General features: G+C 32.5%; 4 protein-coding genes across 4 annotated transcripts in view; 1 reads left to right on the top strand and 3 right to left on the bottom strand.

The window, feature by feature from the left end:
• Window positions 1-3,193: 3,193 nt before the first annotated feature.
• Window positions 3,194-8,015, bottom strand: LOTGIDRAFT_198558 (hypothetical protein). Its single transcript, XM_009046478.1, has 10 exons — window positions 8,005-8,015; window positions 7,426-7,580; window positions 7,189-7,310; window positions 6,842-6,979; window positions 6,397-6,568; window positions 5,908-6,154; window positions 5,372-5,588; window positions 4,920-5,045; window positions 4,450-4,602; window positions 3,194-4,045 (listed from the first exon to the last, which is right to left on the bottom strand). Exons 2-10 carry the CDS (start codon window positions 7,520-7,522, stop codon window positions 3,875-3,877), a joined length of 1,443 nt encoding a protein of 480 aa, XP_009044726.1. The 5' UTR covers window positions 7,523-7,580; window positions 8,005-8,015; the 3' UTR covers window positions 3,194-3,874.
• Window positions 8,016-8,298: 283 nt separating this feature from the next.
• Window positions 8,299-12,644, top strand: LOTGIDRAFT_207505 (hypothetical protein). Its single transcript, XM_009046477.1, has 11 exons — window positions 8,299-8,423; window positions 8,795-8,839; window positions 9,045-9,160; window positions 9,376-9,527; window positions 9,886-9,975; window positions 10,127-10,170; window positions 10,347-10,474; window positions 10,677-10,797; window positions 11,161-11,304; window positions 11,798-11,879; window positions 11,995-12,644. Exons 1-11 carry the CDS (start codon window positions 8,421-8,423, stop codon window positions 12,021-12,023), a joined length of 954 nt encoding a protein of 317 aa, XP_009044725.1. The 5' UTR covers window positions 8,299-8,420; the 3' UTR covers window positions 12,024-12,644.
• Window positions 12,645-13,303: 659 nt separating this feature from the next.
• LOTGIDRAFT_170648 (hypothetical protein) lies at window positions 13,304-20,059 on the bottom strand (the record flags this gene model as incomplete). The annotated part of the gene is made up of 14 exons (XM_009046476.1): window positions 13,304-13,622; window positions 14,325-14,897; window positions 15,072-15,279; window positions 15,490-15,702; window positions 15,897-16,065; window positions 16,341-16,555; window positions 16,730-17,007; window positions 17,168-17,235; window positions 17,947-17,969; window positions 18,065-18,171; window positions 18,388-18,706; window positions 18,944-19,156; window positions 19,483-19,739; window positions 19,926-20,059. 14 exons carry the CDS (start codon window positions 20,057-20,059, stop codon window positions 13,304-13,306), a joined length of 3,096 nt encoding a protein of 1,031 aa, XP_009044724.1.
• A 3,257-nt stretch (window positions 20,060-23,316) lies between these two features.
• Window positions 23,317-23,961, bottom strand: part of LOTGIDRAFT_135972 (hypothetical protein) — a gene marked incomplete at both ends in the record, with an annotated part of 7,461 nt that continues 6,816 nt past the window's right edge. Inside the window, one exon of the mRNA XM_009046475.1 lies at window positions 23,317-23,669. Within this exon, the coding sequence (XP_009044723.1) occupies window positions 23,317-23,669 (353 nt within the window). The remainder of the gene's footprint in view (window positions 23,670-23,961) is intronic.

Genomic DNA, 23,961 nt, shown 5'->3' with positions numbered 1-23,961 from the left:
GATGAACGTAATTTTTGTGATAAGAACAATGAAAGTATTAATTAACGCATGTCTAGACTAGATTTTGGTTACCATAGCGACCAATATTGGATTAGTTTTAGATGAAGACTTGTTACATAGCAATCACAGTGCTTTATAACCATGGCACTGATATATTGATATACCTATATTGGTATTATCAAAAACAATCAAATAATTATATTACATTATATATCATCATATTATTAGGAGTGTAATATTGAATTGGGACCAGGGCTACTTCTTCTATAAATCCTCAAAGATACAATTTACAGTCATTATGAGAAGTTAAACTTCATAACATCTTGTGTTTACTATACTGAACTCATATTCCACAGGTTTGATAGATTTAAAGTCATGAAGCAGCTGACATGTAGGACCTTTATGTGCCTCTTTACATAGGAGAGTTCTTATCTATAATTTGTATGATAAGTTATTGACCCGTATCTGCTGTGTCGTCATGTCTAGCAGGACATAACGTAACTCTAGAAAACTGGATCTTTGAGGTATGTTTGCAGAATGGCGGGTTTGACTCAGTGGTGTGTGTTGTGTAATATTAACAGTAATATGATTGATGCATGTCCTAACTTATCAGGTAGAAATTGTAATATACGGTAGAATTTAACTTATCAAATATTTTATGCAAACAATTTCAATTTTATTTATATATTCTCCATTCTTATTTAAATGTCTTCAATTATTGCAAACACTTTACATTTTATTTTGTTAATTTTTGTCAAAAATTAGATTAGCTAATCAGAAGTAAGAAAAATATTTTTTCACCCAAGTCTTTCAGTTAATTTTGTGTTTAATTATTAAATGGATTGGGCACACTAGAGCTTATTACTCAGAATAATATCAACTGAAGGTTTTTTGAAGTTTTTCTACAATGGTAAGGCCCTACACGATTACGAAAAATCCGAAACGGGTCTGGTACATCAGATTCGTGTTGTAAACAAGTGAAACAGATTCGAAAAGCAAGACTACTTTGGCGGAATCGAGATTCGGATTCAGGGCAAACCGTTGTAAACAAGTGACATGGATTCGGAATCCAGTTTCAGATTGGTTGTAAATGAGTAGGGAGTCCCAGAGAAAAGGATGATCTTGAAATATGCCTTCAGTGATATTTTTTGTAGTAAGTTTTAGTGAACATTCATAAACGGACAAGTTTATTTTGAGGCTACATGTTCCACTCACATTTATAATGTATCAAGTTGTGGATATATGAAGATGGAATTAAAAGAATAATCGTATTGTGAAAACTGTTTAGAATAGTCAAGTAAATACTATTTTACTAGAGTAGATTTAAATATGAGTGGCACATATAACCTATAAGAGTTTGTAATTCACTGATTCGAGTTATATCTTATCTTTGAATAGCAAAAATGACAATTCAGTAACCATTGTAGATTTTGTAAGAATTATTCAAATTGCAAATATAAGATAGAAAAAACGTAGAATGGACTAGCTTGTATATATTTAGACATTTTGTAAAGAAATATAAAAATGTTGGAGGCAAACAATATGGAATATTCATTCCTTAAATTAATATTAAATTCATTTAATTTCTCTTTCATAAGTAAAGATCATTTGCATAATGGACTTAATAAAGCAGATTTTATGCTGCTATCAGCGTATAAAGCATTTTGGAAACATGCAGTATATTGAATATGCAAATTTTCATTTTCTATGCATGCATAGATTAAGCATAGCTTTGTGCATTCATTTTCACTCTTAACTGACTATATTGTTCACCTGTTTAACGAAGACAATTATAGAAAATTTATTTTTGTTGACAATCTAGAAATGAGCATTAAAGAAACCCAGACCAAAATTAAAACTATTTTTAAATCCAGTAGTTCAATTTTAAAAGTTTTAAATTGAAATTTAGATGTTGAGTTTCATTGTTTACCAAGTTGTTATTGTTGACATTATCAATTTTCAGTTTATTGTAACCTACAAATAATATTGTCAAATTCTCAAGTATTTGGGTGTCATTGTGTAAGGCAAGTGTTTAACATTGGTGAAAGATTTCACATACTAAAAATGTTATCTTGTTTTTACCAAGTTCACAATTATATTCTCTTGTCATCAAGTGACAGAGTTTTATCAAATGAAATCTATATTCTTAAATATTTCTTCTTGAAATTCTTGTTTAAATATTTTCCTTTCATTCCAAATGAGATAGTTCTCAATTCTTGAAGAGAAATCATGTAGTGCTAACCTAGTTTATTGCAATAACTAATAATTCTACCCAAAATACTAGTCATATACATTAGACATTAGCAGGTATTGTTATATATTCTTCAGATTTTTTTCTGTCTTGTAAGTTTCGACTTAAGTGAAGGAGCTGAAAGAATTAAGCAAAAAATTAGTTCCCAACTAGTTTTGAATGTTGTCTATAAGTATTTATTTTAAAACTCGTTTCTATCATTAAATTAATTTCTAATTTATGCAGAACATTTTCCATTTTGTTGTAAATAACTCTGTAATACATAAAATTTAGTGTGTTTCAAAATGTCTACCTTTCATCAGGAAAGGACCATTACTAATTTACTCTCACCCATAATGGGTATTGTTTGTGAAAAAGCCAAAATAAAAAAATGTAATACAGTTCTTTGTTTGTTTTTTTTATGATTTATATTACAGCAAAAATATTTGTGCTTATCTTGTTATGATTCAAAACAATAATGACATACAAATAAATTGGATTGCTTGTGTTATTGTTCGCAAATTGCACTAACATCTTTGCTCAATGTGATAGAATTTGTTCATGATCTGAGGAGCATTTGATTGGTCAAATATATGACCTGGAAACAAGAGATGCATAACAGTTCTGTCAGATCATGGATGACAAGAAGATGGGAAAAATTGTATGTTAATCAAATTGGCTCATTTTGGTATGATTCACAGCAACCTGACATTATGGACTGCTTGTGTTTTCAAACTTGCCTATCAAAACACCGTAGGGTGATCTAATATGTCCTTGATCTGATAAGATCTGAAATTAAAATTTGGAGGCTTTTCTTATATAGCATATCTCAGGGGATCACAATCAAATCATTTGACCTGCCATAGATCAAGATAGTTCATCCAAAGTTTCCCTTGGTAGGTAAGTCCATTAAGGAAAAAGCACCTAGAAATCAAGTGCAAAAACAATCAGAATAACAAAAGTAATTAATTAACTATATTTCATCTGAATATATTACAACAAATGCTATACAAGATAATGAATAAAATCATGAAAGATATGGCTTGATATTATCAGTTACTTAATAAACACCAATAAAATATACAGTATTATCAATAAATAGTTCTATGTGGTATACACAACAATGTTCTTGACACTCAACATAACAAATTGTAACCCTTTTTTTCTACAGTTGAAATAATATATGAATAGCTCATCTGAACCCTTGCAATTGAGCTCAAGTTAATTGAGAAATGACATTATCATCAATGCTGATGTAGGCTGACGGTCGTGATAAAATTTGATTGAGTAAAGGCAATATGACCACACTTTTAACCAACCCAAAACATGCAATTACAAGATTAGATCTACCATAATCCTCATGTTCAACTGTCTGAATTGCAGGGATCAGACCATAGCTTCTAACCGCACCACAAGAGTCTCAACTCTAGAAAATACAACAGATTGGTTATGACTAAAGAACTCGATCATTTAATAAGAATTCAGCATCAGAAATCAGTTTTAGGCTGTCTGATACTGACTAATAGGTATTGAGTTCTCACCACTTCCTTTAAACTTTTTATATTATTTGAAGCGTTTCCTAACATCTTGGTGCAATTAAAATAATCTATATCACAGTTTTATAAGATAAAATCGTTAAAAAGATCAAAGATGTTTTAAATCTGTCTCTAGTCCATATATTTTAGATTTTAAGTTCTTTAATTCACCAAACATCTTTTTAGATCTACCAGCAGTAGTACGAACATTTTTCAATATTTGTAAATCTAAATCATCCGTTTTTTTGATATCCATATCTTCAGTAAAACCAAGAGTAACCTGTAATATCAAATTTATAACAATCCATCAATTTATGGATACTATTGATACTACTAATGACTGAAAGTTGTCCAGTAGAAGGGGTGATATGGGTTGATGACACCCTGACTGGCTGTAGCATTGGAATTATTCTTGACTTGAGAATGATTAATTTTATAACACATTGCCTAATCTAACAACTGAGCTTTGCAACTGCCAAAGTGAAAAGCCAAGCCAACGTTTAACTGACACTCAGAAACATTGGCTGTGGCATAAGAATTATTCTTATTGAGGAAGAAAGATGGAAAACTGAAATCAATGACTGATAATCATGTTTTTGTGTATGGAAGAAAGTGAAGAAAATTATGAATATTATATACTTATTGGGATTATAGAACAGAACTAGAGTGTAACATAAATCATACCTTATATAGCTGTCTTTCTACATCTTTTAATCGACCTCGTAGATTCTTAATATCAGTTTTAAAACCTTCAACTTCTAGATTTCTTCTTCTTTCTAAATCTTCATACCGTGAATTCATCAATTGTAATCTTTGAGTCATTTTGCCACTTCGATCCTACAACACAAAAATGTGTACACAAGGAAAGGAATGAGAATTGTATCATTGCTGACTACATGTTTATGATAATGTGACCATAATCAGGACATCAAATTCTGATTTATACACTGGAGAGTACATACATAAACCCAGACAACACATTTTGTAATTTAAGATAGTGTTTTTAACTCCATCCATAGAATTTGATGTGTTTGTGCATTTAATAAAACAAAAACAAGAAATCTTGTTGAAGTAAAAAAATTTTGGCTGCTTGGTAGATGGCAAGTCTTGGTAGTTGGTAGTTGAATGACAACATAAAATAAGCAATAGATTACCTTAAATATTTCACGAGTTACATCACCCTCCTCACGTAATCTAGATAACTCATCTTCTAATTGTATCACTTGTTCCCTATAGTTATCACATAGTTTCTGTGATTGTACTAACTGATATTCTAGTGACTACAATATATATAAACAAAGTTGTAAGTTATAATTTACCGGTATCCACTTTGAATAAAACTTGATAAAAAAGGACTTCAAAAAGTATGTTTGAGTAGTAAAGTGAGGGAAATTTTGCAAGGACAGCTGCACTAGCCTACTCTTTTCAATTTCCAACTGTTGAGGGATTTTCAGCGTACACAGCATTTATCCAATGTAGAAGAAAACTACGGTTACATGTAGATACTGCCGAATATTAGTTCAATATTTTTGACCCTTCTGAAAAACAATACGTCCCAGTCTAGTACTCAAAATGACAGTTCAAATATGAGTAACATTAGAATTACCTTCAATTCCTCTTTATCAGCAGAATTTTCATAGGCACAATCCTGTACATTTAATATGGTATCTTTTTTAATATTCATCTTCTGTTTACATACATCTAGTTCTCGTAATAATTTATCTTTCTCTGCCATCCATTGTCTCTCTATTTCTCTACCTTGATATCTCTGATCTAGAAAATCTTTAGTACTAACATACAGCAAATCTTGGGTTTTATGTAATCTGAAATGGACAAGAAATTGAGTATTAATGTAATGCTGGTAGGATAAATTGAAATAAAAACAAAACTGTGATCATCATCTGTTTTCTTAGAACAGGAGCTAGTTAAAAAGTTGAACCCAAGAGATTTGATTCCTCCATCGAAAGGAAACATACAATTTGTTTTTTAACTTAGGGTTAACTGTTGAGATTTGCCACTTTGGGAGCTGTATGAATATGGATAAATTTACAACTTGTATATAAATATTCCTGTGTATTGAGAAAGGTGCAAAACAGTTCCCAAAAAGGCTTCATTGTTGAATTTTTGCAAGATTTTACTTACTTTTCCGTCAATAATCTGATTTTTTCTTCATCTCTCTGTTTCCTGGTTTCAAATTCTTCATCTTTGACTCTTCTATCTTCTAATAGAGCATCATACTGTTCTTTAGCTAATTTAGCCTGTTCAGCTAACTGAGATTGTAATGATTCTATATGTAATGTTAATACTTCATTATCATGTTCATATTTCTTCTCTGGTTCTGGAGACATTGATAATCTTCTATCATTTAATGGTAAATGTTTCTTGGTATCTATTAATAGACAAAAAAACAATTACAATACATTTTCACTGTTAAAATAGATCTCAATACATCAATTGTAGATCAATATACAAATATTAAAATAGACCCTGAAACATGTTATTACTCTGAGTTTCACACTGTACAATCTTCAGACAACTGATGTATTTCAGCATATGACCCATCAGGCCTAAAGTTTTTGTGAAGTGCAAACATGAGAACATGACTGGTGACTGCTAGGTCTTTAAACTTACTTTTAGCAACTCTATTGTCATCTTTCTGATTATTTTTCTTGGGTAGTTTTTGTGGTACTATAGCTTTAGCTGGTGGTTCTTTTATAAAATAGGTAATTTCACTATCACCCCTCCCACCTCCACCTAGAGCTAATAGTTGTTGTATCTTCTTCTTATCTTCTAATTCACGAATCTATCAATGACAAAAACTTTCAGTGTTCTTCAAAAAAACTGGTACAACATCAATTTTGGATCTCTTACTTTTCTTTGAATATATTATAAGAAAGAAATTAAGTATATTTTAAAAGAATAACAACTAATGTTCACAAAGGATCTTGTCTACCAGGACTAATCCTTTCCAAAATTATCTGCACCCATTTACAGACAGGAATAAAGAGGAAGGATGTCTTATTCAAGGTCATAAAAAAAATTCCTAATTTCTTCAATTTGACTGATATAAGCTTACCTTCAACCTGTCATTTTCAGCATACAGCCTTAAAACATGTTCTCTTTCTTGGAATAAGTAGATCTGCATGTCACTTAAAGCTTTCTGTAATTCTACAATTTCTTCCTCTCTTTGTCTCAATTCCCATTGTAAATGATGCTGAAATAAATTTAAAAAATAAATTGGATTGTCATACACCTGGTATCATCACAATAGGAAAAAAAATACAAAACTTTTTCATTTACTCCAAGAAACAATTGACAATTGGTCATCCAAGTGCACACAATTTCTCACATCTATTGACACTTAGTTTTAAAACCATCAGCTAAAAATCATTTTCACTCTTAACATAAATGTGGTCAACTCACTTGATCTTCATATGTTACTCTATACTCTTCTAATTTACATACTAACTGATCATGTTCATCATCATATTCAGCTATCTTCTTACGATAATATTCTAATAACTCACGAGATGGACGTAGTTGACCTGAAAAGTATAAAATCAAACTAATTTTCATCTTATTATTGAATTATATTTGAAAGATTTTAAATGTAAACTACATAGGGCTGTAAGCTGCTTCTGGAAAGAGGACAGTACTTACCAAGTCTTTCATTGATGCCTGGTAATGGAGATTCACCACCAGGAGTTGGACTAGAAAAACCACTACCACTGTTATCATAACTCTTACCATCTTTCATTTTACTCTTCCGTTTACTTTTAGGTGATCTACTTAAAAACTGATTTGGTGATATAGTACTGAAATATAAAGTTTTTAAAAAGTGGCACTCAAACCATATCATGCACCAAGCAGGCATTTGCTTTTGCACAATAACTTACCATAATATACCTAAATTTTTACAAACTTAGGTTATCAAAGATAATAAATTCCAAGAGATTAAAATAAATTAAGATAAGACTGTTGTTTTTTCGGACAAAAGTAAAATAGTAATATTTTTGAATGAAGAAGACAAGTTGAAACAAGTTGAAGTTTGAAAAATGGTCTTGAGAGTTGAGTCCATGATTGCTATAGTGCTGGGCATATTTATCTCATCAATTTATTTAATGGATAACCATTTAGTCACATTCATTATTTGAATTACTATCACCAGGCTCATACATTTTCGTAAAATATTATAAACCCAGGTGTAAGAATGTAAATAACGAGATTTTGTTTACATACCTTGCTGTGAGGGACGCCATTTTGAAACTTCCGCCAATCTTTTAAGTGCCGAAAAATGCAAAATATAACTCACTCACGATGACAAAAATGAGATGTTTCGTAACATATGCATAAAATACCTTTCTACTTCTGATAGAGGATAGAGTCTACGTATGGAACCGCTTCGCTTTTATTTTCTCAACCAATTTCGAATTTTCAGTGTAATAATGATCATGAAGAAAAAGATATTGAATATTGACACGTAGTGACTTGGTAAATATGTTTCGAAACGACCTAAATGGCAACCGGAAGTTGATTCTGCCACGTTCGCCAAAACATAAAACTGAAATAAATTCAACAGTTTAGACAAATTTCCGTGTTTGTTCTATTAAAATAATCATTTTATCCAGTGGGTGTGTTTGTATTACGACACCAGTATGGTAAGTGTATGTTTTATTGCAATATTTTGAGTTTTAGGCCTAAAGGCAAACCATTCCATTTTATTCACCGGCTTGGTTCAGTCTGTCATCTTCACTTCACACTATTTTCTTTTCAATATCAGTTTTATTGTTTACAATCTCATTCTCTTCTCTATAGTCTTATGATTAATAAGATATCGTTTGATAAGTGAATTTTATCGCATGAAAGGGTCTAAATCTAATATCCAAAATTATCTATATATATGATCTGGTTTTGTGTAATAGTAAGATTACTGATACCAGGCCTAATGAAATAAATGATAGCCTTGCCAATGTCAAGTCAATAGTGTGAATGAATAGTGCTATAATGATGATTTGATATTTGTTTTCAGGTATCTGTTTTAAATACAGTTGACACTGCTCACGAAGATATGGTGGTAAGTTATTTAAATATTACTGGTACCATACCTTAGACAATAAAGGACCTTAAATTACATTGATACACTGTTCTTTCTTTGTGGAATGTAACGAAATAAGGCCTTAATATGCAAACAAGCTTTCCATACACTTGCACATTTGGAAATGGTATTTGGTGTTTGTTTTAACAGTGAATGGTCCCATATGTTCTGTTTTGTATTTTAGCATGATGCTCAGCTAGATTATTATGGAACCAAATTAGCTACATGTTCATCAGATAGATCTGTAAAAGTATTTGATGTTAGAAATGGACAACAGACTTTGATATCAGATCTAGCAGGGTAAGTTCAACCATTTTCTTCAATAATAGGTTATTTAAAAATTGATATTATGATTTGTATGAATATGAAACAAATACTATGTTGAATTATTTCTTGTTTCTTTTGTACTTTAGATGGTTTAGTTTTCAGATATATGTTTAATGTTATCAATATCATTTGTAAAATTTCATGTTTTTTGTATTGATTTAGAAATAAAGGGATACTTTTAATTCTAGGCATGAAGGTCCAGTATGGCAGCTAGCATGGGCACATCCTATGTTTGGTAATACCTTAGCCTCATGTGGTTATGATAGAAAAGTTATAATATGGAAAGAAAATAATGGTACATGGGGCAAGATATATGAATACACAAATCATGACTCATCAGGTAAATGAATACATTGTGTACATGTAATGACAACTACAGGATTCAAGACATAAAATATATTAAATGATATCCTTTAAGTTTTGATAATGAAATCTTAACAGAAACAAAATTTAACAGTCAAAGGTAATGAGTGATAGTTAGTTAGTCTTCCACAGCAGATACATGCAATCACACAAATTAAGGCAATGTATTAATCATCACAATGTTTTTACCATTCCATTGAGTCAATGTAATTACCTTTATGTGATTATTACACCTATATATTAGTTAGCTTATACCACTCAAAGAAAGGTCTTTTACTTATGTTTTATGCAAGTTTATTATTTTTGCTTTTATCAGTTTTTTTTGTATTTTGTAGTTAATTCTGTAGCTTTTGCACCACATGAATTTGGGTTATTATTAGCTTGTGGAAGTTCTGATGGTACTATATCCATAATATCCAGTACAGGTACATATATATATATTTTTTGATTTGTTGTATAGTTAAATAGCAATTAAAATATATATTCAATACAGAGTGCATCAGATATATATATATATAATACATTTTTTGTACATGTGTATTTTAATTTATTTATTTGTTTTTTTTTATTTTCTAGGAGATGGAACATGGGATTCTAAGAAAATAAATAATGCTCATTCTGTAAGTTAATTTAGAAAACTAAATTTTTTCCTTTTATATTTTTTCAAGATAAGTTATGTTTGGAAATCTCTATTATACTTAAATGGTTGAAATAATCATTGGTTAAACAGTATGTTTTTCATATACCTTACTCTTGGTTCATGGATTTTGTATGTATTGCTTCTCTTTAATTATAGATAGGATGTAATGCTGTTAGTTGGGCACCAGCTGTTACACCAAATTCATTATTTGATACTGGAATCAGACAACAACCTGTTAAACGTATTGTATCTGGTGGATGTGATAACCTAGTCAAAATATGGAGGTATGAGTGCTGTCAATCAATGTTTAGGTTTGAACAAGGACCAGCTAGCAAAAATAATCCTCGTGAACCTTAGTTTTTATCTTTGTAATAAATGGTTGTTTCTCTCCTAACGTATGCCAAATTGTTGTGATGACTCTTTTCGTTAGCAGTCATTTACATTTATCATTTGTAATAATGAGACATCTATTATTGTATTTTATAGAGAAGAAGAAGGTCAGTGGATAGAAGAACAGAAATTAGATGGACATAGTGATTGGGTTAGAGATGTAGCCTGGGCACCCTCTATAGGACTACCTAAAAGTATAATAGCAACATGTTCTCAGGTGGGTTTTCAATTCTCATAGAGTATTTAAGATTTGGTCTGAATATTGAACTTTATACAGCATGGTTCCATACTTGGTAAAGGAATCTTTGACCTCAACCTGTTTTAGAAATATTAAAACAGAACTCAGAGTTTCATGTTCTGCAATCTTCAGCCAAATGAGTTATTTCAGCCTACTCCCTTACTCAGTAGATCACACAGTCTAACATGCAAGTAACAAAATGTCTTATATTTCTATAACTCTCTACAAACTGATGTATTGAACACTATTGTAACAGTAAAAATATTATGTTTTTGTAAATCTGTTTTATGTGACTGGTACCCAACATTACGTTATTTAAAATACAATATTTATCTGTTATAGGATTGTAGAGTTATAATATGGACCAATGATGGTAGCAATACTACCTGGGTATCTAAAGTTTTACAGAAATTTAATGATGTTGTGTGGCATGTTAGTTGGAGTATAACTGGAAATATTTTAGCTGTATCAGGGGGAGATAATAAAGTGAGTAATATTGATTTATTTCACAATGTAATTAAAAGTTTACAGGTGTGCTCTGAACAACTGGCAGTTCAAAGCATTTCTGTGTGAACGAAACACTCATATTGACTAATAAGCCAGCCCCAAGTATCTGTGATTCTGGTAACTGATCAGGAGATGGTTGCAGATTGCAACTGTTCATGTAAAGGACAACTTCGTAATTTTGCTGGATAAAAGAATATGAGAAGCAGTGAGAATTGGAGAACTAAATCCATTATTGATTTATAGTTCCTCGCAGATACCACCATATGCTAGCAAACCTTATGAAATTCAATTGCTCTCAGAATCTGTAAGTCACAAGGCGACCTGGGTTAACTTATGTTCTCATGTGCTATTAAAGCATGGTTAACTGTAAGACATATGTTTATCACTCTAAAGTAAACTTGAATTGTGTTGATAGATATTTTGTACTCAACACAATAAAAGATACAAAATTGATTAATTCTTTAATTTTTAGGTAAGTTTATGGAAAGAATCAACTGAAGGACAGTGGGTGTGTATTAGTGATGTGAATAAAGGGCAAGGACAAATTTCAGAAGGTCAAAGGTCAATTTAGACTATAAGAAAGTGTATATAAAGACAATTTTAAAGGACAGGATGAAGGACAATGATGATAAGGACTTTATTTTGGAATGGTATGGTTTGTGTTTTTAGATAAAGATCGAGAAAATCAACAGAATTGATTGGAATGACATCTAGTCCAAGAAATCATTGTTAATATAATTGTTAGATATTTAGAACATTGCCAAAGTTTTACTAGGATTGACAACCAATTCAGACAAAATATGATATTTCTGGAGGCATATATTATGTGATGACTGATATTTTACTGGTATTTGTTGTCCATCTAAGAAAATGATGATTTGATTAAATAACTTTTTAAATTTTGCCTTTTTGAAGTTGGTGGTGTCATGTGAAGCTGTAAGAAATTCACCCAAATTAAATCTGAGTGAAACCACGCTCTTGAATCTATATTTCCAGTTGATGTATGTTGTATATTTTGGTAAAGAAATTTTGAATGTAAAGAAATTACCGCCATTCTATTTTCTATTATATAAATTTGTGCTAGAGTAAGAATTTGAACTCATGATGCCATTGATCCTCAAGATTGAAAATGATTTTTGTACAAGAAATAGAAATAACATCTACATTAAACCTACAAACAAATTCACATCTTTCTTAGTTACCATAGTTTCCTTTTACAAAAGAAGGGGGCACAGTTCAAACAGCTCTTAGTTTTGAAAGGATGGTTGTTTATGGTTTAATGATATAATTTGGTGCATGTTTGATAGATAAAAATTAAGCAAATTCTTTTTGATCATTCTAATCATAATGACATTGTAATATGAATTATTTTTGTTGATGTATAACTATTTACTTCTGTGTATTATAATAAATATTAAGGACAATATATAATATCTTTCAACCATCAAGTTTGTTCTCCTTGTTCTCTTAATCACGAGCTCTGAAGGCCATAGTTCATCAATTTTGTGGGTTGATTTTGGTCTTGAATACATGTTGATAGTCTTCAGAAGTACTAAAACTGCACGAATATTGCATAATTCCTAATATTGTACTGAAAATTTCACTGTTATTTCACCTGTCATTTTAACTTCACATATAGATTTGGTGGCTCAAATTTGGATGGTGAGCTGAGAACGCTATTACTGATTAGTTTAGCTAAAAAATTCCAGTTTCTAAGAGTATGGTAGGATGGTGAGCCTCTCTCTTTATTACCAAGATATGGGACATTTAGACAAAGAGTCCATTCTGATCAACTCTGGTATAACTTTTATTTACAAAACATGTTATTTACAATGAGATCCCTGAAAAAGATGCGTAAAATTAAAAACTTTTTCTTGAAATAACCAATTACTCTTTTGTTTGATTCCTCCTGAAATATTGTATAAATAGATATTATTCAAGGCTCTTCTTTCAAGTTATAGTATTCTAGAGGTTGTCTTTATGGCTTTGGATTTACAGTATATATCAACTGCATACCATTTTTATTATGTTTGCTGAAATGACAGTGAAGAATCCATTGTCCCGGATTCACCGCTAACATTTCTACAGTGTCAGATGTAGACGGGAACACTTCAATCACATCCGATCTATGAGCACGATCTGAACGCCTTGTGAAAACTTGTCCATGTATGTGTACAGGATGATAGTCTTCAGCAGAGCCAAGACCCATGATGTACCAGACTACCTTATCATTCTGGTCCATGACTATACCGTTCAGATTGCCCATAAGTCGTCCATTTATAGCGTTCATGTGATTGCTGTGTTCAAACATCATTTCCCCATTACCAGCATGGTTGACGTGGATGTTTCTATGTGACATCATTGTGGAACTTGCGTTCATTTGGCTTTTCATATGATGAGGGTTGTTAACTTGCCGCCTGAATCGATTCTTCGAAAGTGATTTCATTGACGTTTTAATAATCTGCTTTAAATCTTTATGTGGTAGTTGTTTGTTCGAAATGTTGCGCTTCTTGCGTCTACGGTTTGGAAAAAATGCGGTTATACTAGCATCTGTATTATCAAGAGTTGGATTCATCTTAGACAACCGTTTATTTTCACCTTCAACAGGAGTTGACCCTTTCTCAATAGTGTTTGTGTTTGCACCTTCCTGTAGTGAATTACCATTGCCATTCATAGACATTTCCATATCAAGATTGGACATGGAAGTTTGTTTCGACTGTGAAGACATTCTACCACCTAATTGTATGTCCATTTTGTCCATAACATTCTGGTTTCCCATGTTCATGGCTGGATCCATCTTTCCATGATTCATAGAGGTATGAGTGTGGTGTACGTCGACCATGTTATGGTTGTTGATCGCATTAAGGATACTAGGATCTGAAGAAATGTTCATTGCGGAATTTGTCACTGGCCTGATACCTTGAATTGGAACATTGAGGTGGTTAGGTTCAGGAACAATATCACCATTTGAAATCATTTGATTGTGCATCGGAGCATACTTCTGAATGTTTTCTTTGAAATAGAAACTTTTATTCTCGTCAATGACCATAAACATGACTGCAAACTCTTTATCTACGTCCGTTCGTTGTCCATTTTCGTTCAGAATCCCACTCCTACATAAAACTAGTGGTCCAAAAAGACCAGTGTATGTATCGACGACTGAATCAACCGAGGAGTAGTACATTCTTCCAATACAGTTAGGATCATTTACGCCTGGTCCAGATCTGATGGGTACTGTCCATTTGTAAGTGAAAGTTTGTCCAGGATCAACAGAATTAGCCGGTTCAACATTTCCATTATCGTCAAAGTAATTAGCTCCTTCCATGGATTTCGAATATTGTAATCCCTGAGGATGTATTGACAATGGTTTTCCTGCCATATTTTTAAAGACAACCTCTATCCGTTCTCCGACCTCCGCTTTAATATAAGGTCCCATTATCTCAAGATGGTCTTCAGCAGCAGTACGTGGAACTTCTTCTTTAAAAGAAGCATCAGAAAAGAGCCTGTATACAGCCTTCTTGTATATACTTCCAATAAGAACATCAGTATCCACCACGAAAACACCACCTTTCCTGAAAAAATTAGTTCAAAATTTATTTGAAAGAAAGCCAAGCATTGTTTTGTGTGTTTCATGATACAGTCATCTGTTATATCTACGCCAGGCTATTTCCGATTTTTATATCAAATTTGGAAAAACTATGTTTTCATGCAATTCCCCCCCCCACCACCATTATATAGCAACTTACTGATTTGTATCATCAATGGGTTGTCCATTGGTAACACTTCTTTTAAATGGAGCATAATCCCATTCTACTTCTACAGCGCCAATATGATATCTTCTGATTTTGGTGTTACCCATTACTGCTTCTCTTCTGTTACACTGATTAACCGTGTATTTTGTCACCATACCCGTCTCAAAATGTGAATTCGTTCGGCATTCCAATGCCCATGTTCCTGTGATTCATGAAAGAAAGAGAACAAGGACTTACATTATTTTTCTAGATCCACGATGTCCCCTCTTGATGAAAAATAGCAATCGATCCAGAGTGGTACTAGTCTGTGATATGAGTAACAACAGGAAACGGAGGTCAAATTATCATCTACCAACCAACTAACCAAAGAGAGAACATGATATAGTAAATCAAGAAAATGGAAGATGCTTACCAACTGTATCTGGTTTCGACCACATGGTAGAAGAATAACCTGGTAAAAGACCCTTTGAATCAATATTGTTCCCGAATTCTACCCATGTCTGTCCATGAATATATAATCCATGCATATCTGTAGTTCCACCAAAATCCATCAGATGCCAGACAATGTTCTCATTGAGACACATGTCAATACCTTCTAGATTACCGTATAGAAGACCGTTGATAGCTGAAAAATAAATGTATCGTGGTATCACCATTTGGATGTGCATGTATTTAGAATTCAACTGCTTATCTGGGATATAGGCTTGTGGGTGCACAAACAATATCATTAAACCAGCTCCGATTGTAAGGAAAACTTCAGCGACTACTTTTTAAATCTTCAAGATATATGTAACAACTCAAGAATCTAACCATACTTACAATGCATAGCATTTGATTCTTGAAACATGGGATCTTGTTTGTCAACCAGTTGAGGTGACCAAGCAGAAGCTCTTATGTTTTCATCAATATACCACGATAAATTCTCATCAATGGTAAACAGTGCCAGGTAGATGTGCTTGTGGTTGAAAAACCAGGATCGTGTGTTGACCTGTAAGAAGCAACAGACAGACAGCAAATAGTATATTTTATTGGCTGGATCGAAGCATCCATAAGCAGTTTTCAAGATGGCTCAAGAAGCATGTTTAGCCAAAGAACGATTCAGTTGCTCGAGATAAATTCGGACTTTATGTACTTAAAATTCTCTGGATAATTTTGTAAAAAATATTCAGCGCCGAAGAATGTCGTGTATGTATTGCTTTTATCATTACATGCATTCAGAAGCTTAACCACAATGAATCCAATAAATAAAATAACCTATAGTACCTGGTTGAAACTATTTTTAAGTTGACCTCTCTTACAGATCACCACAGGTCCAAACAATCCAGTATTTAAATCTCTAACCAGATTTACAGCTGATTGGTATGTGTGGGTGATACATGGTGAATCGTTTACAGTAGGTCCAGCATTCATATTGGGTACAGAGAAGGTGTAGGTCTCTGTTCCACCAGGATTTACTATCTTTCCTGTAAGTTTACCACCTGGAAGTAAGGGAAAAATATCTCAATAAGTTACCCAGTGCCATTACTTAGAGGCCTTTTGATGTTCGAGATACGGGAATGTGGTTCTGAAGATGTATTTGGAGTAATGCATTTGGAACACAAATTGAACACTAAAACGACTTACGATTGGATGGTAGTTTTGTCACGACTTACTTTCTATGTCCTTATAGTTGAAGCCCTCGTCGCTCTTTTGGTAAACAACTCCATGAGGTAGGAATGAGAATGGTCTGTCTGCATTATTCCTCAAAACAACTACAAGATCATCACCAACTTCAGCTACTATCGGGGGTCCTAACAATCCAAGATGCTCTTCCTCTAAAGATCGTTCTACGCGTTTGGTAAATGTTCCATCAGTATATTCCACATAACGAGCTTTTATATACGCCCCACCAATACGTGTTGGACCTTTTTCGAAGAATGGTTTCGATTTTCTGAAATAGGCAATTGATTCTTTGCACAAGTGGATAAGTCAAACAGCTTTTTCTTAAGTCGTGATTCTAGAATGTTTGATCAGTCTAATATGCAAAAGTGAAAGTATACCCCATTCTTTAAAATCGTTACAATACAATATATATAGAAAGAATAACTCACGGATTATCCAACAAACGACCACCATTGAACTTATCTTGTCCAGAAGGAGCATAATTCCAGATATCTTTCTCTATGGATAAGTAGTATCTTCTGATTTCGTTCATTTCACCCAATGTTCGCACAGCCTCAGGTAGTGCTGGAGCGTTTCTAGAAAATCTTCTTGACGACGTCATCCACGGGAACATGGATCCCGCTTGGTATCTATACCATGGATTATAACGATTACCTGCTAAACCAAATACCGGTGCTTGTATTGGGTAAATAGGAACAGAAGGTCTTTTCCATATGTTGTCCAAAAAGTTGGAGTCCGCCTTGGTGAGAATGTCTAGTGTAGAGGTTAATTTTGTTATCTCAGACGTAAGCTGATCTCCGAAGGTTGTTGGGTCCTCTTTGGCTACTACTGGTTGATGTTCAGGCTCAGTGGTTATTGTTTTTGTAGTTTCAGTGGTGGATGTAGGAGTGGTTACAGTTGGCTCCGAAGGTATAGGAGCTGATTCAATGCGAGACCCCAGTCTGAAGTTCCAAAGATTAACAGGATACATTGAACGCCTTCTAAACTGGTCTGGGTTCCAAACCATCGTACTTGTCCCCGTAGCTGAAAATGTGTTGAACAATCGACCTCCGTTGTATTGGATACTTTGGGTACCAGGGTAGAGGTTTGAAAACCGTGGATTCAGATAAGGATTTATTCCGGTTGTTTGAAAACCATTTAAAGCATTTCTTTGGTTTCTATTAATGTTCGCCTGTCTCCTTCTCTTTGGTATTACTTTAGGATTCACCTTATAGAAGGCCGCCATCCCACCTATTTGGGAAGAAAGATTAACGAAATTAATCATAAAGTATTGACTTGATTGCATGTATGGTCGTACCCATATTTAAATTTAATGCAAAACTTACCTTGGAAGTTTTCGGAAACTCTGCTGTATAGTAGCCAGTTTCCTTCATTAGCTGGGATCATCTCGGCAGACAGAAACGTGGAAGGTAAAAATGGAATTGTGTCAACCCTGAAAGGAGACATACACTTTATTTCCAAAAACAAAAAGGGAATAGTGTCATTTTCATTTTAAGGTATGCACCGAAACAGTAATACAAGTACAAAATTGAAGAAACATGGGAGCTAGTTCGAAAGGACAGTGGCGTGAAACTTGAACACAGTTGAACAATCTAGGTCTATCTTATCAACTGCGTAGTCTAGGGGCCAAGATTTACTGAAATGTTACCTGTGATTACGATGTATTAATGTGTTCCCGCTAAAACTGATGGAATGTATTCCAGTATTTAACGACATGATATACCACATCGTCTTTTCATCAACATTAACTTCAAATCCTGGTAGATTACCATACACATATCCATTGATATGCCACATCACATTACTTTGTCGAAAACCCATATCGGGAGATTGCAAACATTGTGCTGGATCACCACATTTCATGAGATTCGATTGGATCATCCAAGCATTGTTTTCATCAGCTATATCCATGTACACAATATACTCCTTGGAGTAATCCTTTCGAGTTCCATCCACATTCAGTGCACCTGGAACACAAAATATCTTTAAGAGTAACCATTACTAGCATGCCTTCCGATCAAATGCCCCATTCACAGAGCTCGTGTTCTCGTGGAAATCAACGTGGACAAGAAGTATCTGTTCATGTTGTCCATGTGGTTCCGAGCAGGGATTAGTTATTTGAGATCGGCCCTCAAATGGCAAAATCAATTCTGGCATTGATGTAATGATGAAGTTTGTAGGCAAAGAAACATAATTGAGCGTACCTGCCTTACACGTTAAGAGCATACCCATCAAACCAGTGTCGATATCTTTATCAGAATTGACGTGTGAATGGTACCCCCATGGAATACAAGATGGATCTGCTGGTGTCGGACCGAACTCCGGGGTAACTTTCCAAATATAGGTATAATTCTGTCCAGGCATAATGCCATCATCTATCTTATCAGCACCGGAAGTGTTATCAAGGTAGATCGCTCCTAGAACAGAAATATAATGGTCCTTTTAATTTATTCGTTAGTTGGACTACAAGAAAGGGTTAACAATATAGGGTGTGGCAATATAGATGGGAAATACGCTGATCATCATCCGGATGTTATATTGGTTAACAGTGTACTGAACGGGGGCTTGAATTGTATAATAAGTGTAAAATACTCATGTCAAATGGAAGCCGGTGGGTGTAAAATTCCGAATTCCCGAATTGTCTGAATTGTCCGACATAGATCAGCAAGATAATTATGTCAAAGATAAATTACCATATTATATCGGCCACAGTTGGCATTTGCGATTTAACTCATTGGCTTACCTTCATTATCTTTAGAATAAAGAACACCATGTGGATGAACACTAAAAGGTCTGCCACTTGAATAAGCTAGATTTTTAAAATGTACATTCATTTCATCACCCACTTCCGCTCTAATTAAAGGTCCTAAAATACCCATCCATTCTGGAGTGGAAATCTGTGTGTTGAAGAGGTTGTCTGTAAATTGGCGGAAGACAATCTTTCTGTAAATACTGCCAATTCTGTTATTGGAATTTTTAATGAAATTATTCGAGATGGTCCTGGAAAATATAGAAAAGTGGGTTGTCTGCTTCGACGGCACGTTTTTGATTTGTAAGGTTGGAAACCTTTTACGGATAACTGAAATAGAACTCTATCAGGTAGTATAGCACATACCCATATGGATTCTTGACCAAATTTTACATTTTTTGAGAAAGGATTCTAGTAATATTTGTAACCATACTTACGTGTCATTTGTAACCATGTTGGATCCAAGAGGAGCATAATCCCATTCTAATTCTACAGCAGCTAGGTAATAATGTCTTATTTTACCTGAACATACTGTTAGATAATACAACACTAATAGAATAACATACATCATTTCTTTCACCTCATTGATATATTAATCTGAAATGCATTACAAGTGGCATCTAAGGCAGTTTTCAGCATTTATTCAAGACAGCCATCAGAAGATCACATATACATCGGTTAGTTTAAGAAAAAGACACCACTTAATGTGGTATCCCTGTAGTAATTGTCTTTACAAATGCGTCCATTGCAAAACATGCAATATATAATCATTTTCTTATCCGTGTGTCTGATTTTGATAATTCATTAGTATTTGGCCTGATTTAATCAAATGTGAAATGTGTATTTTGCAAATGTTATATACTTAATTTCAAATATTTCAATGAAAAATTGTATTTTTTAATCACAGAGCTAAAAAGAGTGATGAAATATTTTCTAATATGTAGTTTATATTAAAGAATATAAAGTACTTACTTTTGTAAGAAGATAAGATATCCGGATTTTAATCACTTAAAAGATTACTGACTTTCTGATGATTTACGTTACTTCAAATTATCATTTTAATTGGTCACGTGATGTTAAATATTAATCGTGTGGTAATAACCACGCAATATCCAGTAATATTATACTTTAATCAGATTTTAATAAAACAAATGCGAGCATAGTAACTTGATTAACAGGAAGACAGTTACACGGCAAGATACATCCGGACACATCTGCACTAATGAATTAAAGATTCTCCTCGAAGAAAGTTAAGTACACCAGCAGACCATAAAATAATGCAATGACAATCAAAATATAATGGATGATGGATTAAAAATCAAAATTAAATGATGTTTTTGTATGTTATCAAAATCCGATATTAAATGTCAATGAATTTGTTGTCGGATATATTCAATGACTTTTATTGTAAACAACCAAGATATATTGAATTGTGCTTTTTGTATATTGAATGATGTTTGTTGTAAATTAGTTATGTTTGTTGTAAATCGTTGATTATGATTATATATACAATAATGGTTTTTGTCAAGCATTAATTACAGAAATAAATTGAACGATATTTGTTTTAAACTTAAAGAATAAGTTACCAAAATTTATTCATTAACAACCAAGATGTAATAAATGATGTTTGTGGTAAATACCAAGATATAATAAACAAACAAGAATATATTGAATATTTAAAATGAAAATCTTATATAGAATGATTAGTCATGATGTTATTCATTAATAACCAAAATATATAGAATAATATTTGAATGATGTTCGTCATCATTAATAACAACAATAATAATACTTGAATGATGTTTGTTGTAAAACAGTAGTTACCAAGATACATTGAATGATGTTTGTTGTAAATCTTCAATAACCAAGATATATTGAATGATGTTTGTTGTAAATCATCTATTACCAAGGCATATTGAATGATGTTTGTTGTAAGTCATTTACAGCCAAGATATATTGAATGATGATTGTTGTAAAGCATTAATTACCAAGACATATTGAATGCTGTTTGTTGTAAGTCATTTACAACCAAGATATATTGAATGATGTTTGTTGTAAATCATCTATTACCAAGACATATTGAATGATGTTTGTTGTAAGTCATTTTCAGCCAAGTTATATTGAATGATGTTTGTTGTAAGTCATTTACAGCCAAGATATATTGAATGCTGTTTGTTGTAAGTCATTAATTACCAAGACATATTGAATGATGTTTGTTGTAAATCATCTATTACCAAGACATATTGAATGATGTTTGTTGTAAGTCATTTTCAGCCAAGTTATATTGAATGATGTTTGCTGTAAGTCATTTACAGCCAAGATATATTGAATGCTGTTTGTTGTAAGTCATTAATTACCAAGACATATTGAATGATGTTTGTTGTAAGTCATTTACAGCCAAGATATATTGAATGATGTTTGTTGTAAATCTTCAATTACCAAGACATATTGAATGATGTTTGTTGTAAGTCATTTACAACCAAGACATATTGAATGATGTCATTGAAGTCATTTAAGATGTTAATAAGATATATTGAACATTTAAAATGAAAATCTTAAGTATTTATCACTATTTTGGAAATAGGTTAATGAATCAAAAAACATAGTAAGAAAATCAGTGTGGGGTAATGGCTGGTCAAGTCTTAGTTAAAATAAATCAATCGATAATTCTTTGTATCTTTAATAAAACATGTACATTAACAACTTTTTTATTTGGTTTATTTCATGGTAAAATATGAATCTCAGTAAGACTTCCCCTGTGGTAAACCATCCCACAAATACTTTAATTCAAAAACAAAAATTTAAGTTTAAAAATTTATTTTCTTATAAAGTAGAAAAATATACAACAACCTGAGCACAATAGATAATGCAACACATTCCAAGAATTTAGGTTTCTAAATATTTGTTACAACAGATGGTATACAACAATTATCTGTATCACCTTTCAACCTGGAAAAAAGGATTTCAGGTTTATAATCAGCTGATTTGAAAAAAAGGTTGTTATCTTGTTTACCAATTATATATGAAATGCATGCTAAGGACCTGTTACTTTATAATATAAACAGTCTGCAAGGATATGCTACCACCATATGTGAGTGGCATATTATTAATTTTTTTTTCTTTCTGTAACATCATACATGACTGGCAAATACAATGTAAACAAAACTTTTATTTTAGAAAACTAGGATTGTACACTTTAAGTCACAAAAATCATAACAAAACGAATTTAAGAAATCATACAAACATTAAAATATATCATATAAGTAATTAAGTGATATCCATGTGATATCCATGTGATATATTTCAGAATAAAAACTATATACATTATCATTATGCCTTTAAAAATGACAACATTCTAACAAAAACAACATTATGGAAGACTAATCAGCTCAGAATCCAATGTTCTTAATTCCTAATTGCTATTTTGTAATGGAATTGGATTTCGAGCTGATCAATCTTCCATACAAAATACTTTATCTTAGTCATACAAACTATTAACTAGAATATGGAATGAGTCTGTACAATAATAAAAAACAATCAACAATAAGCAAAAATGGAACTTGTGTCTGAATGATGGCAGCTCAATTGCAAGAAAAAAAAAATTTAAATCTTTGATATTAAAATGGAGGTCAAATGGTCATGTTTTAAAGGAAAACTACCTCTTAGAATGAACAGAAGTATAGATTCATCAGTGTGATCAAGTTTAGAAATATATAATTTATGTTCATTCTAAGAGGTAGTATTCCTTTAATGGATTAAATGTTAAAAAAATGATGTAATTTATAGCTTATGACAACTAATTAATACAGAGTTTGTAAAAACAGCCATCTATAGTTCTTCACCATGTTTATGTAAAGTCATTAAACCTTTCTCTACATTCTTAATGAGATGATAATAAAAGTTGATAGCTTGCTCGTAGTTCCTGATAGATATTCTTTCATTATTACCATGAAATCTAGAGAGATCTTCTGGATACATAAATGATGGTGTAAATCTATAAATATTTGTGGTAAATCTAGAGTAATGGTTTGTATCTGTATTACCTATCATTACACCTGAAATATATAGATTTACTAGAACAATATGTGTAATCTCTCTGAAGGGAATGTCAGCTGACAATCTCAGTTGAACAGAGGTATCAGGTTTTATGAAAGGGTGTATATGCCCACCTTCAATAGCCACTGGCTACTCTTGCAATAGTGGAGTTAATCTCTCTGAAGGGATGCAGAGTTGACAATCTCAGTCAAACAGGGGCATCTGGTGTCATGAAAGCATGTGCATGCCCAGCCTTGATAGACACTCGTGCCAGGACCATTTTCATAGTGAAGCTAAAACAAAGAGTTTTCTTTTAATTTTTCTTCAGAGCTCAAATACTGAAGAACTTCAAGAAAATTTTGAAACCTGTGCAGTTATAAGCACAATTTGTTAATTACAAAAGTAATCATTTTGACGAAGTTGGCGTACCTGGTGCAA

The sequence above is a fragment of the Lottia gigantea genome, assembly GCF_000327385.1.
Source record: "Lottia gigantea unplaced genomic scaffold LOTGIsca_102, whole genome shotgun sequence".
Classification (NCBI taxonomy): domain Eukaryota; kingdom Metazoa; phylum Mollusca; class Gastropoda; family Lottiidae; genus Lottia; species Lottia gigantea.
The sequence above is the reverse complement of the archived record's forward strand: the minus strand, read 5'-3'. Positions and strand labels throughout refer to the sequence as shown.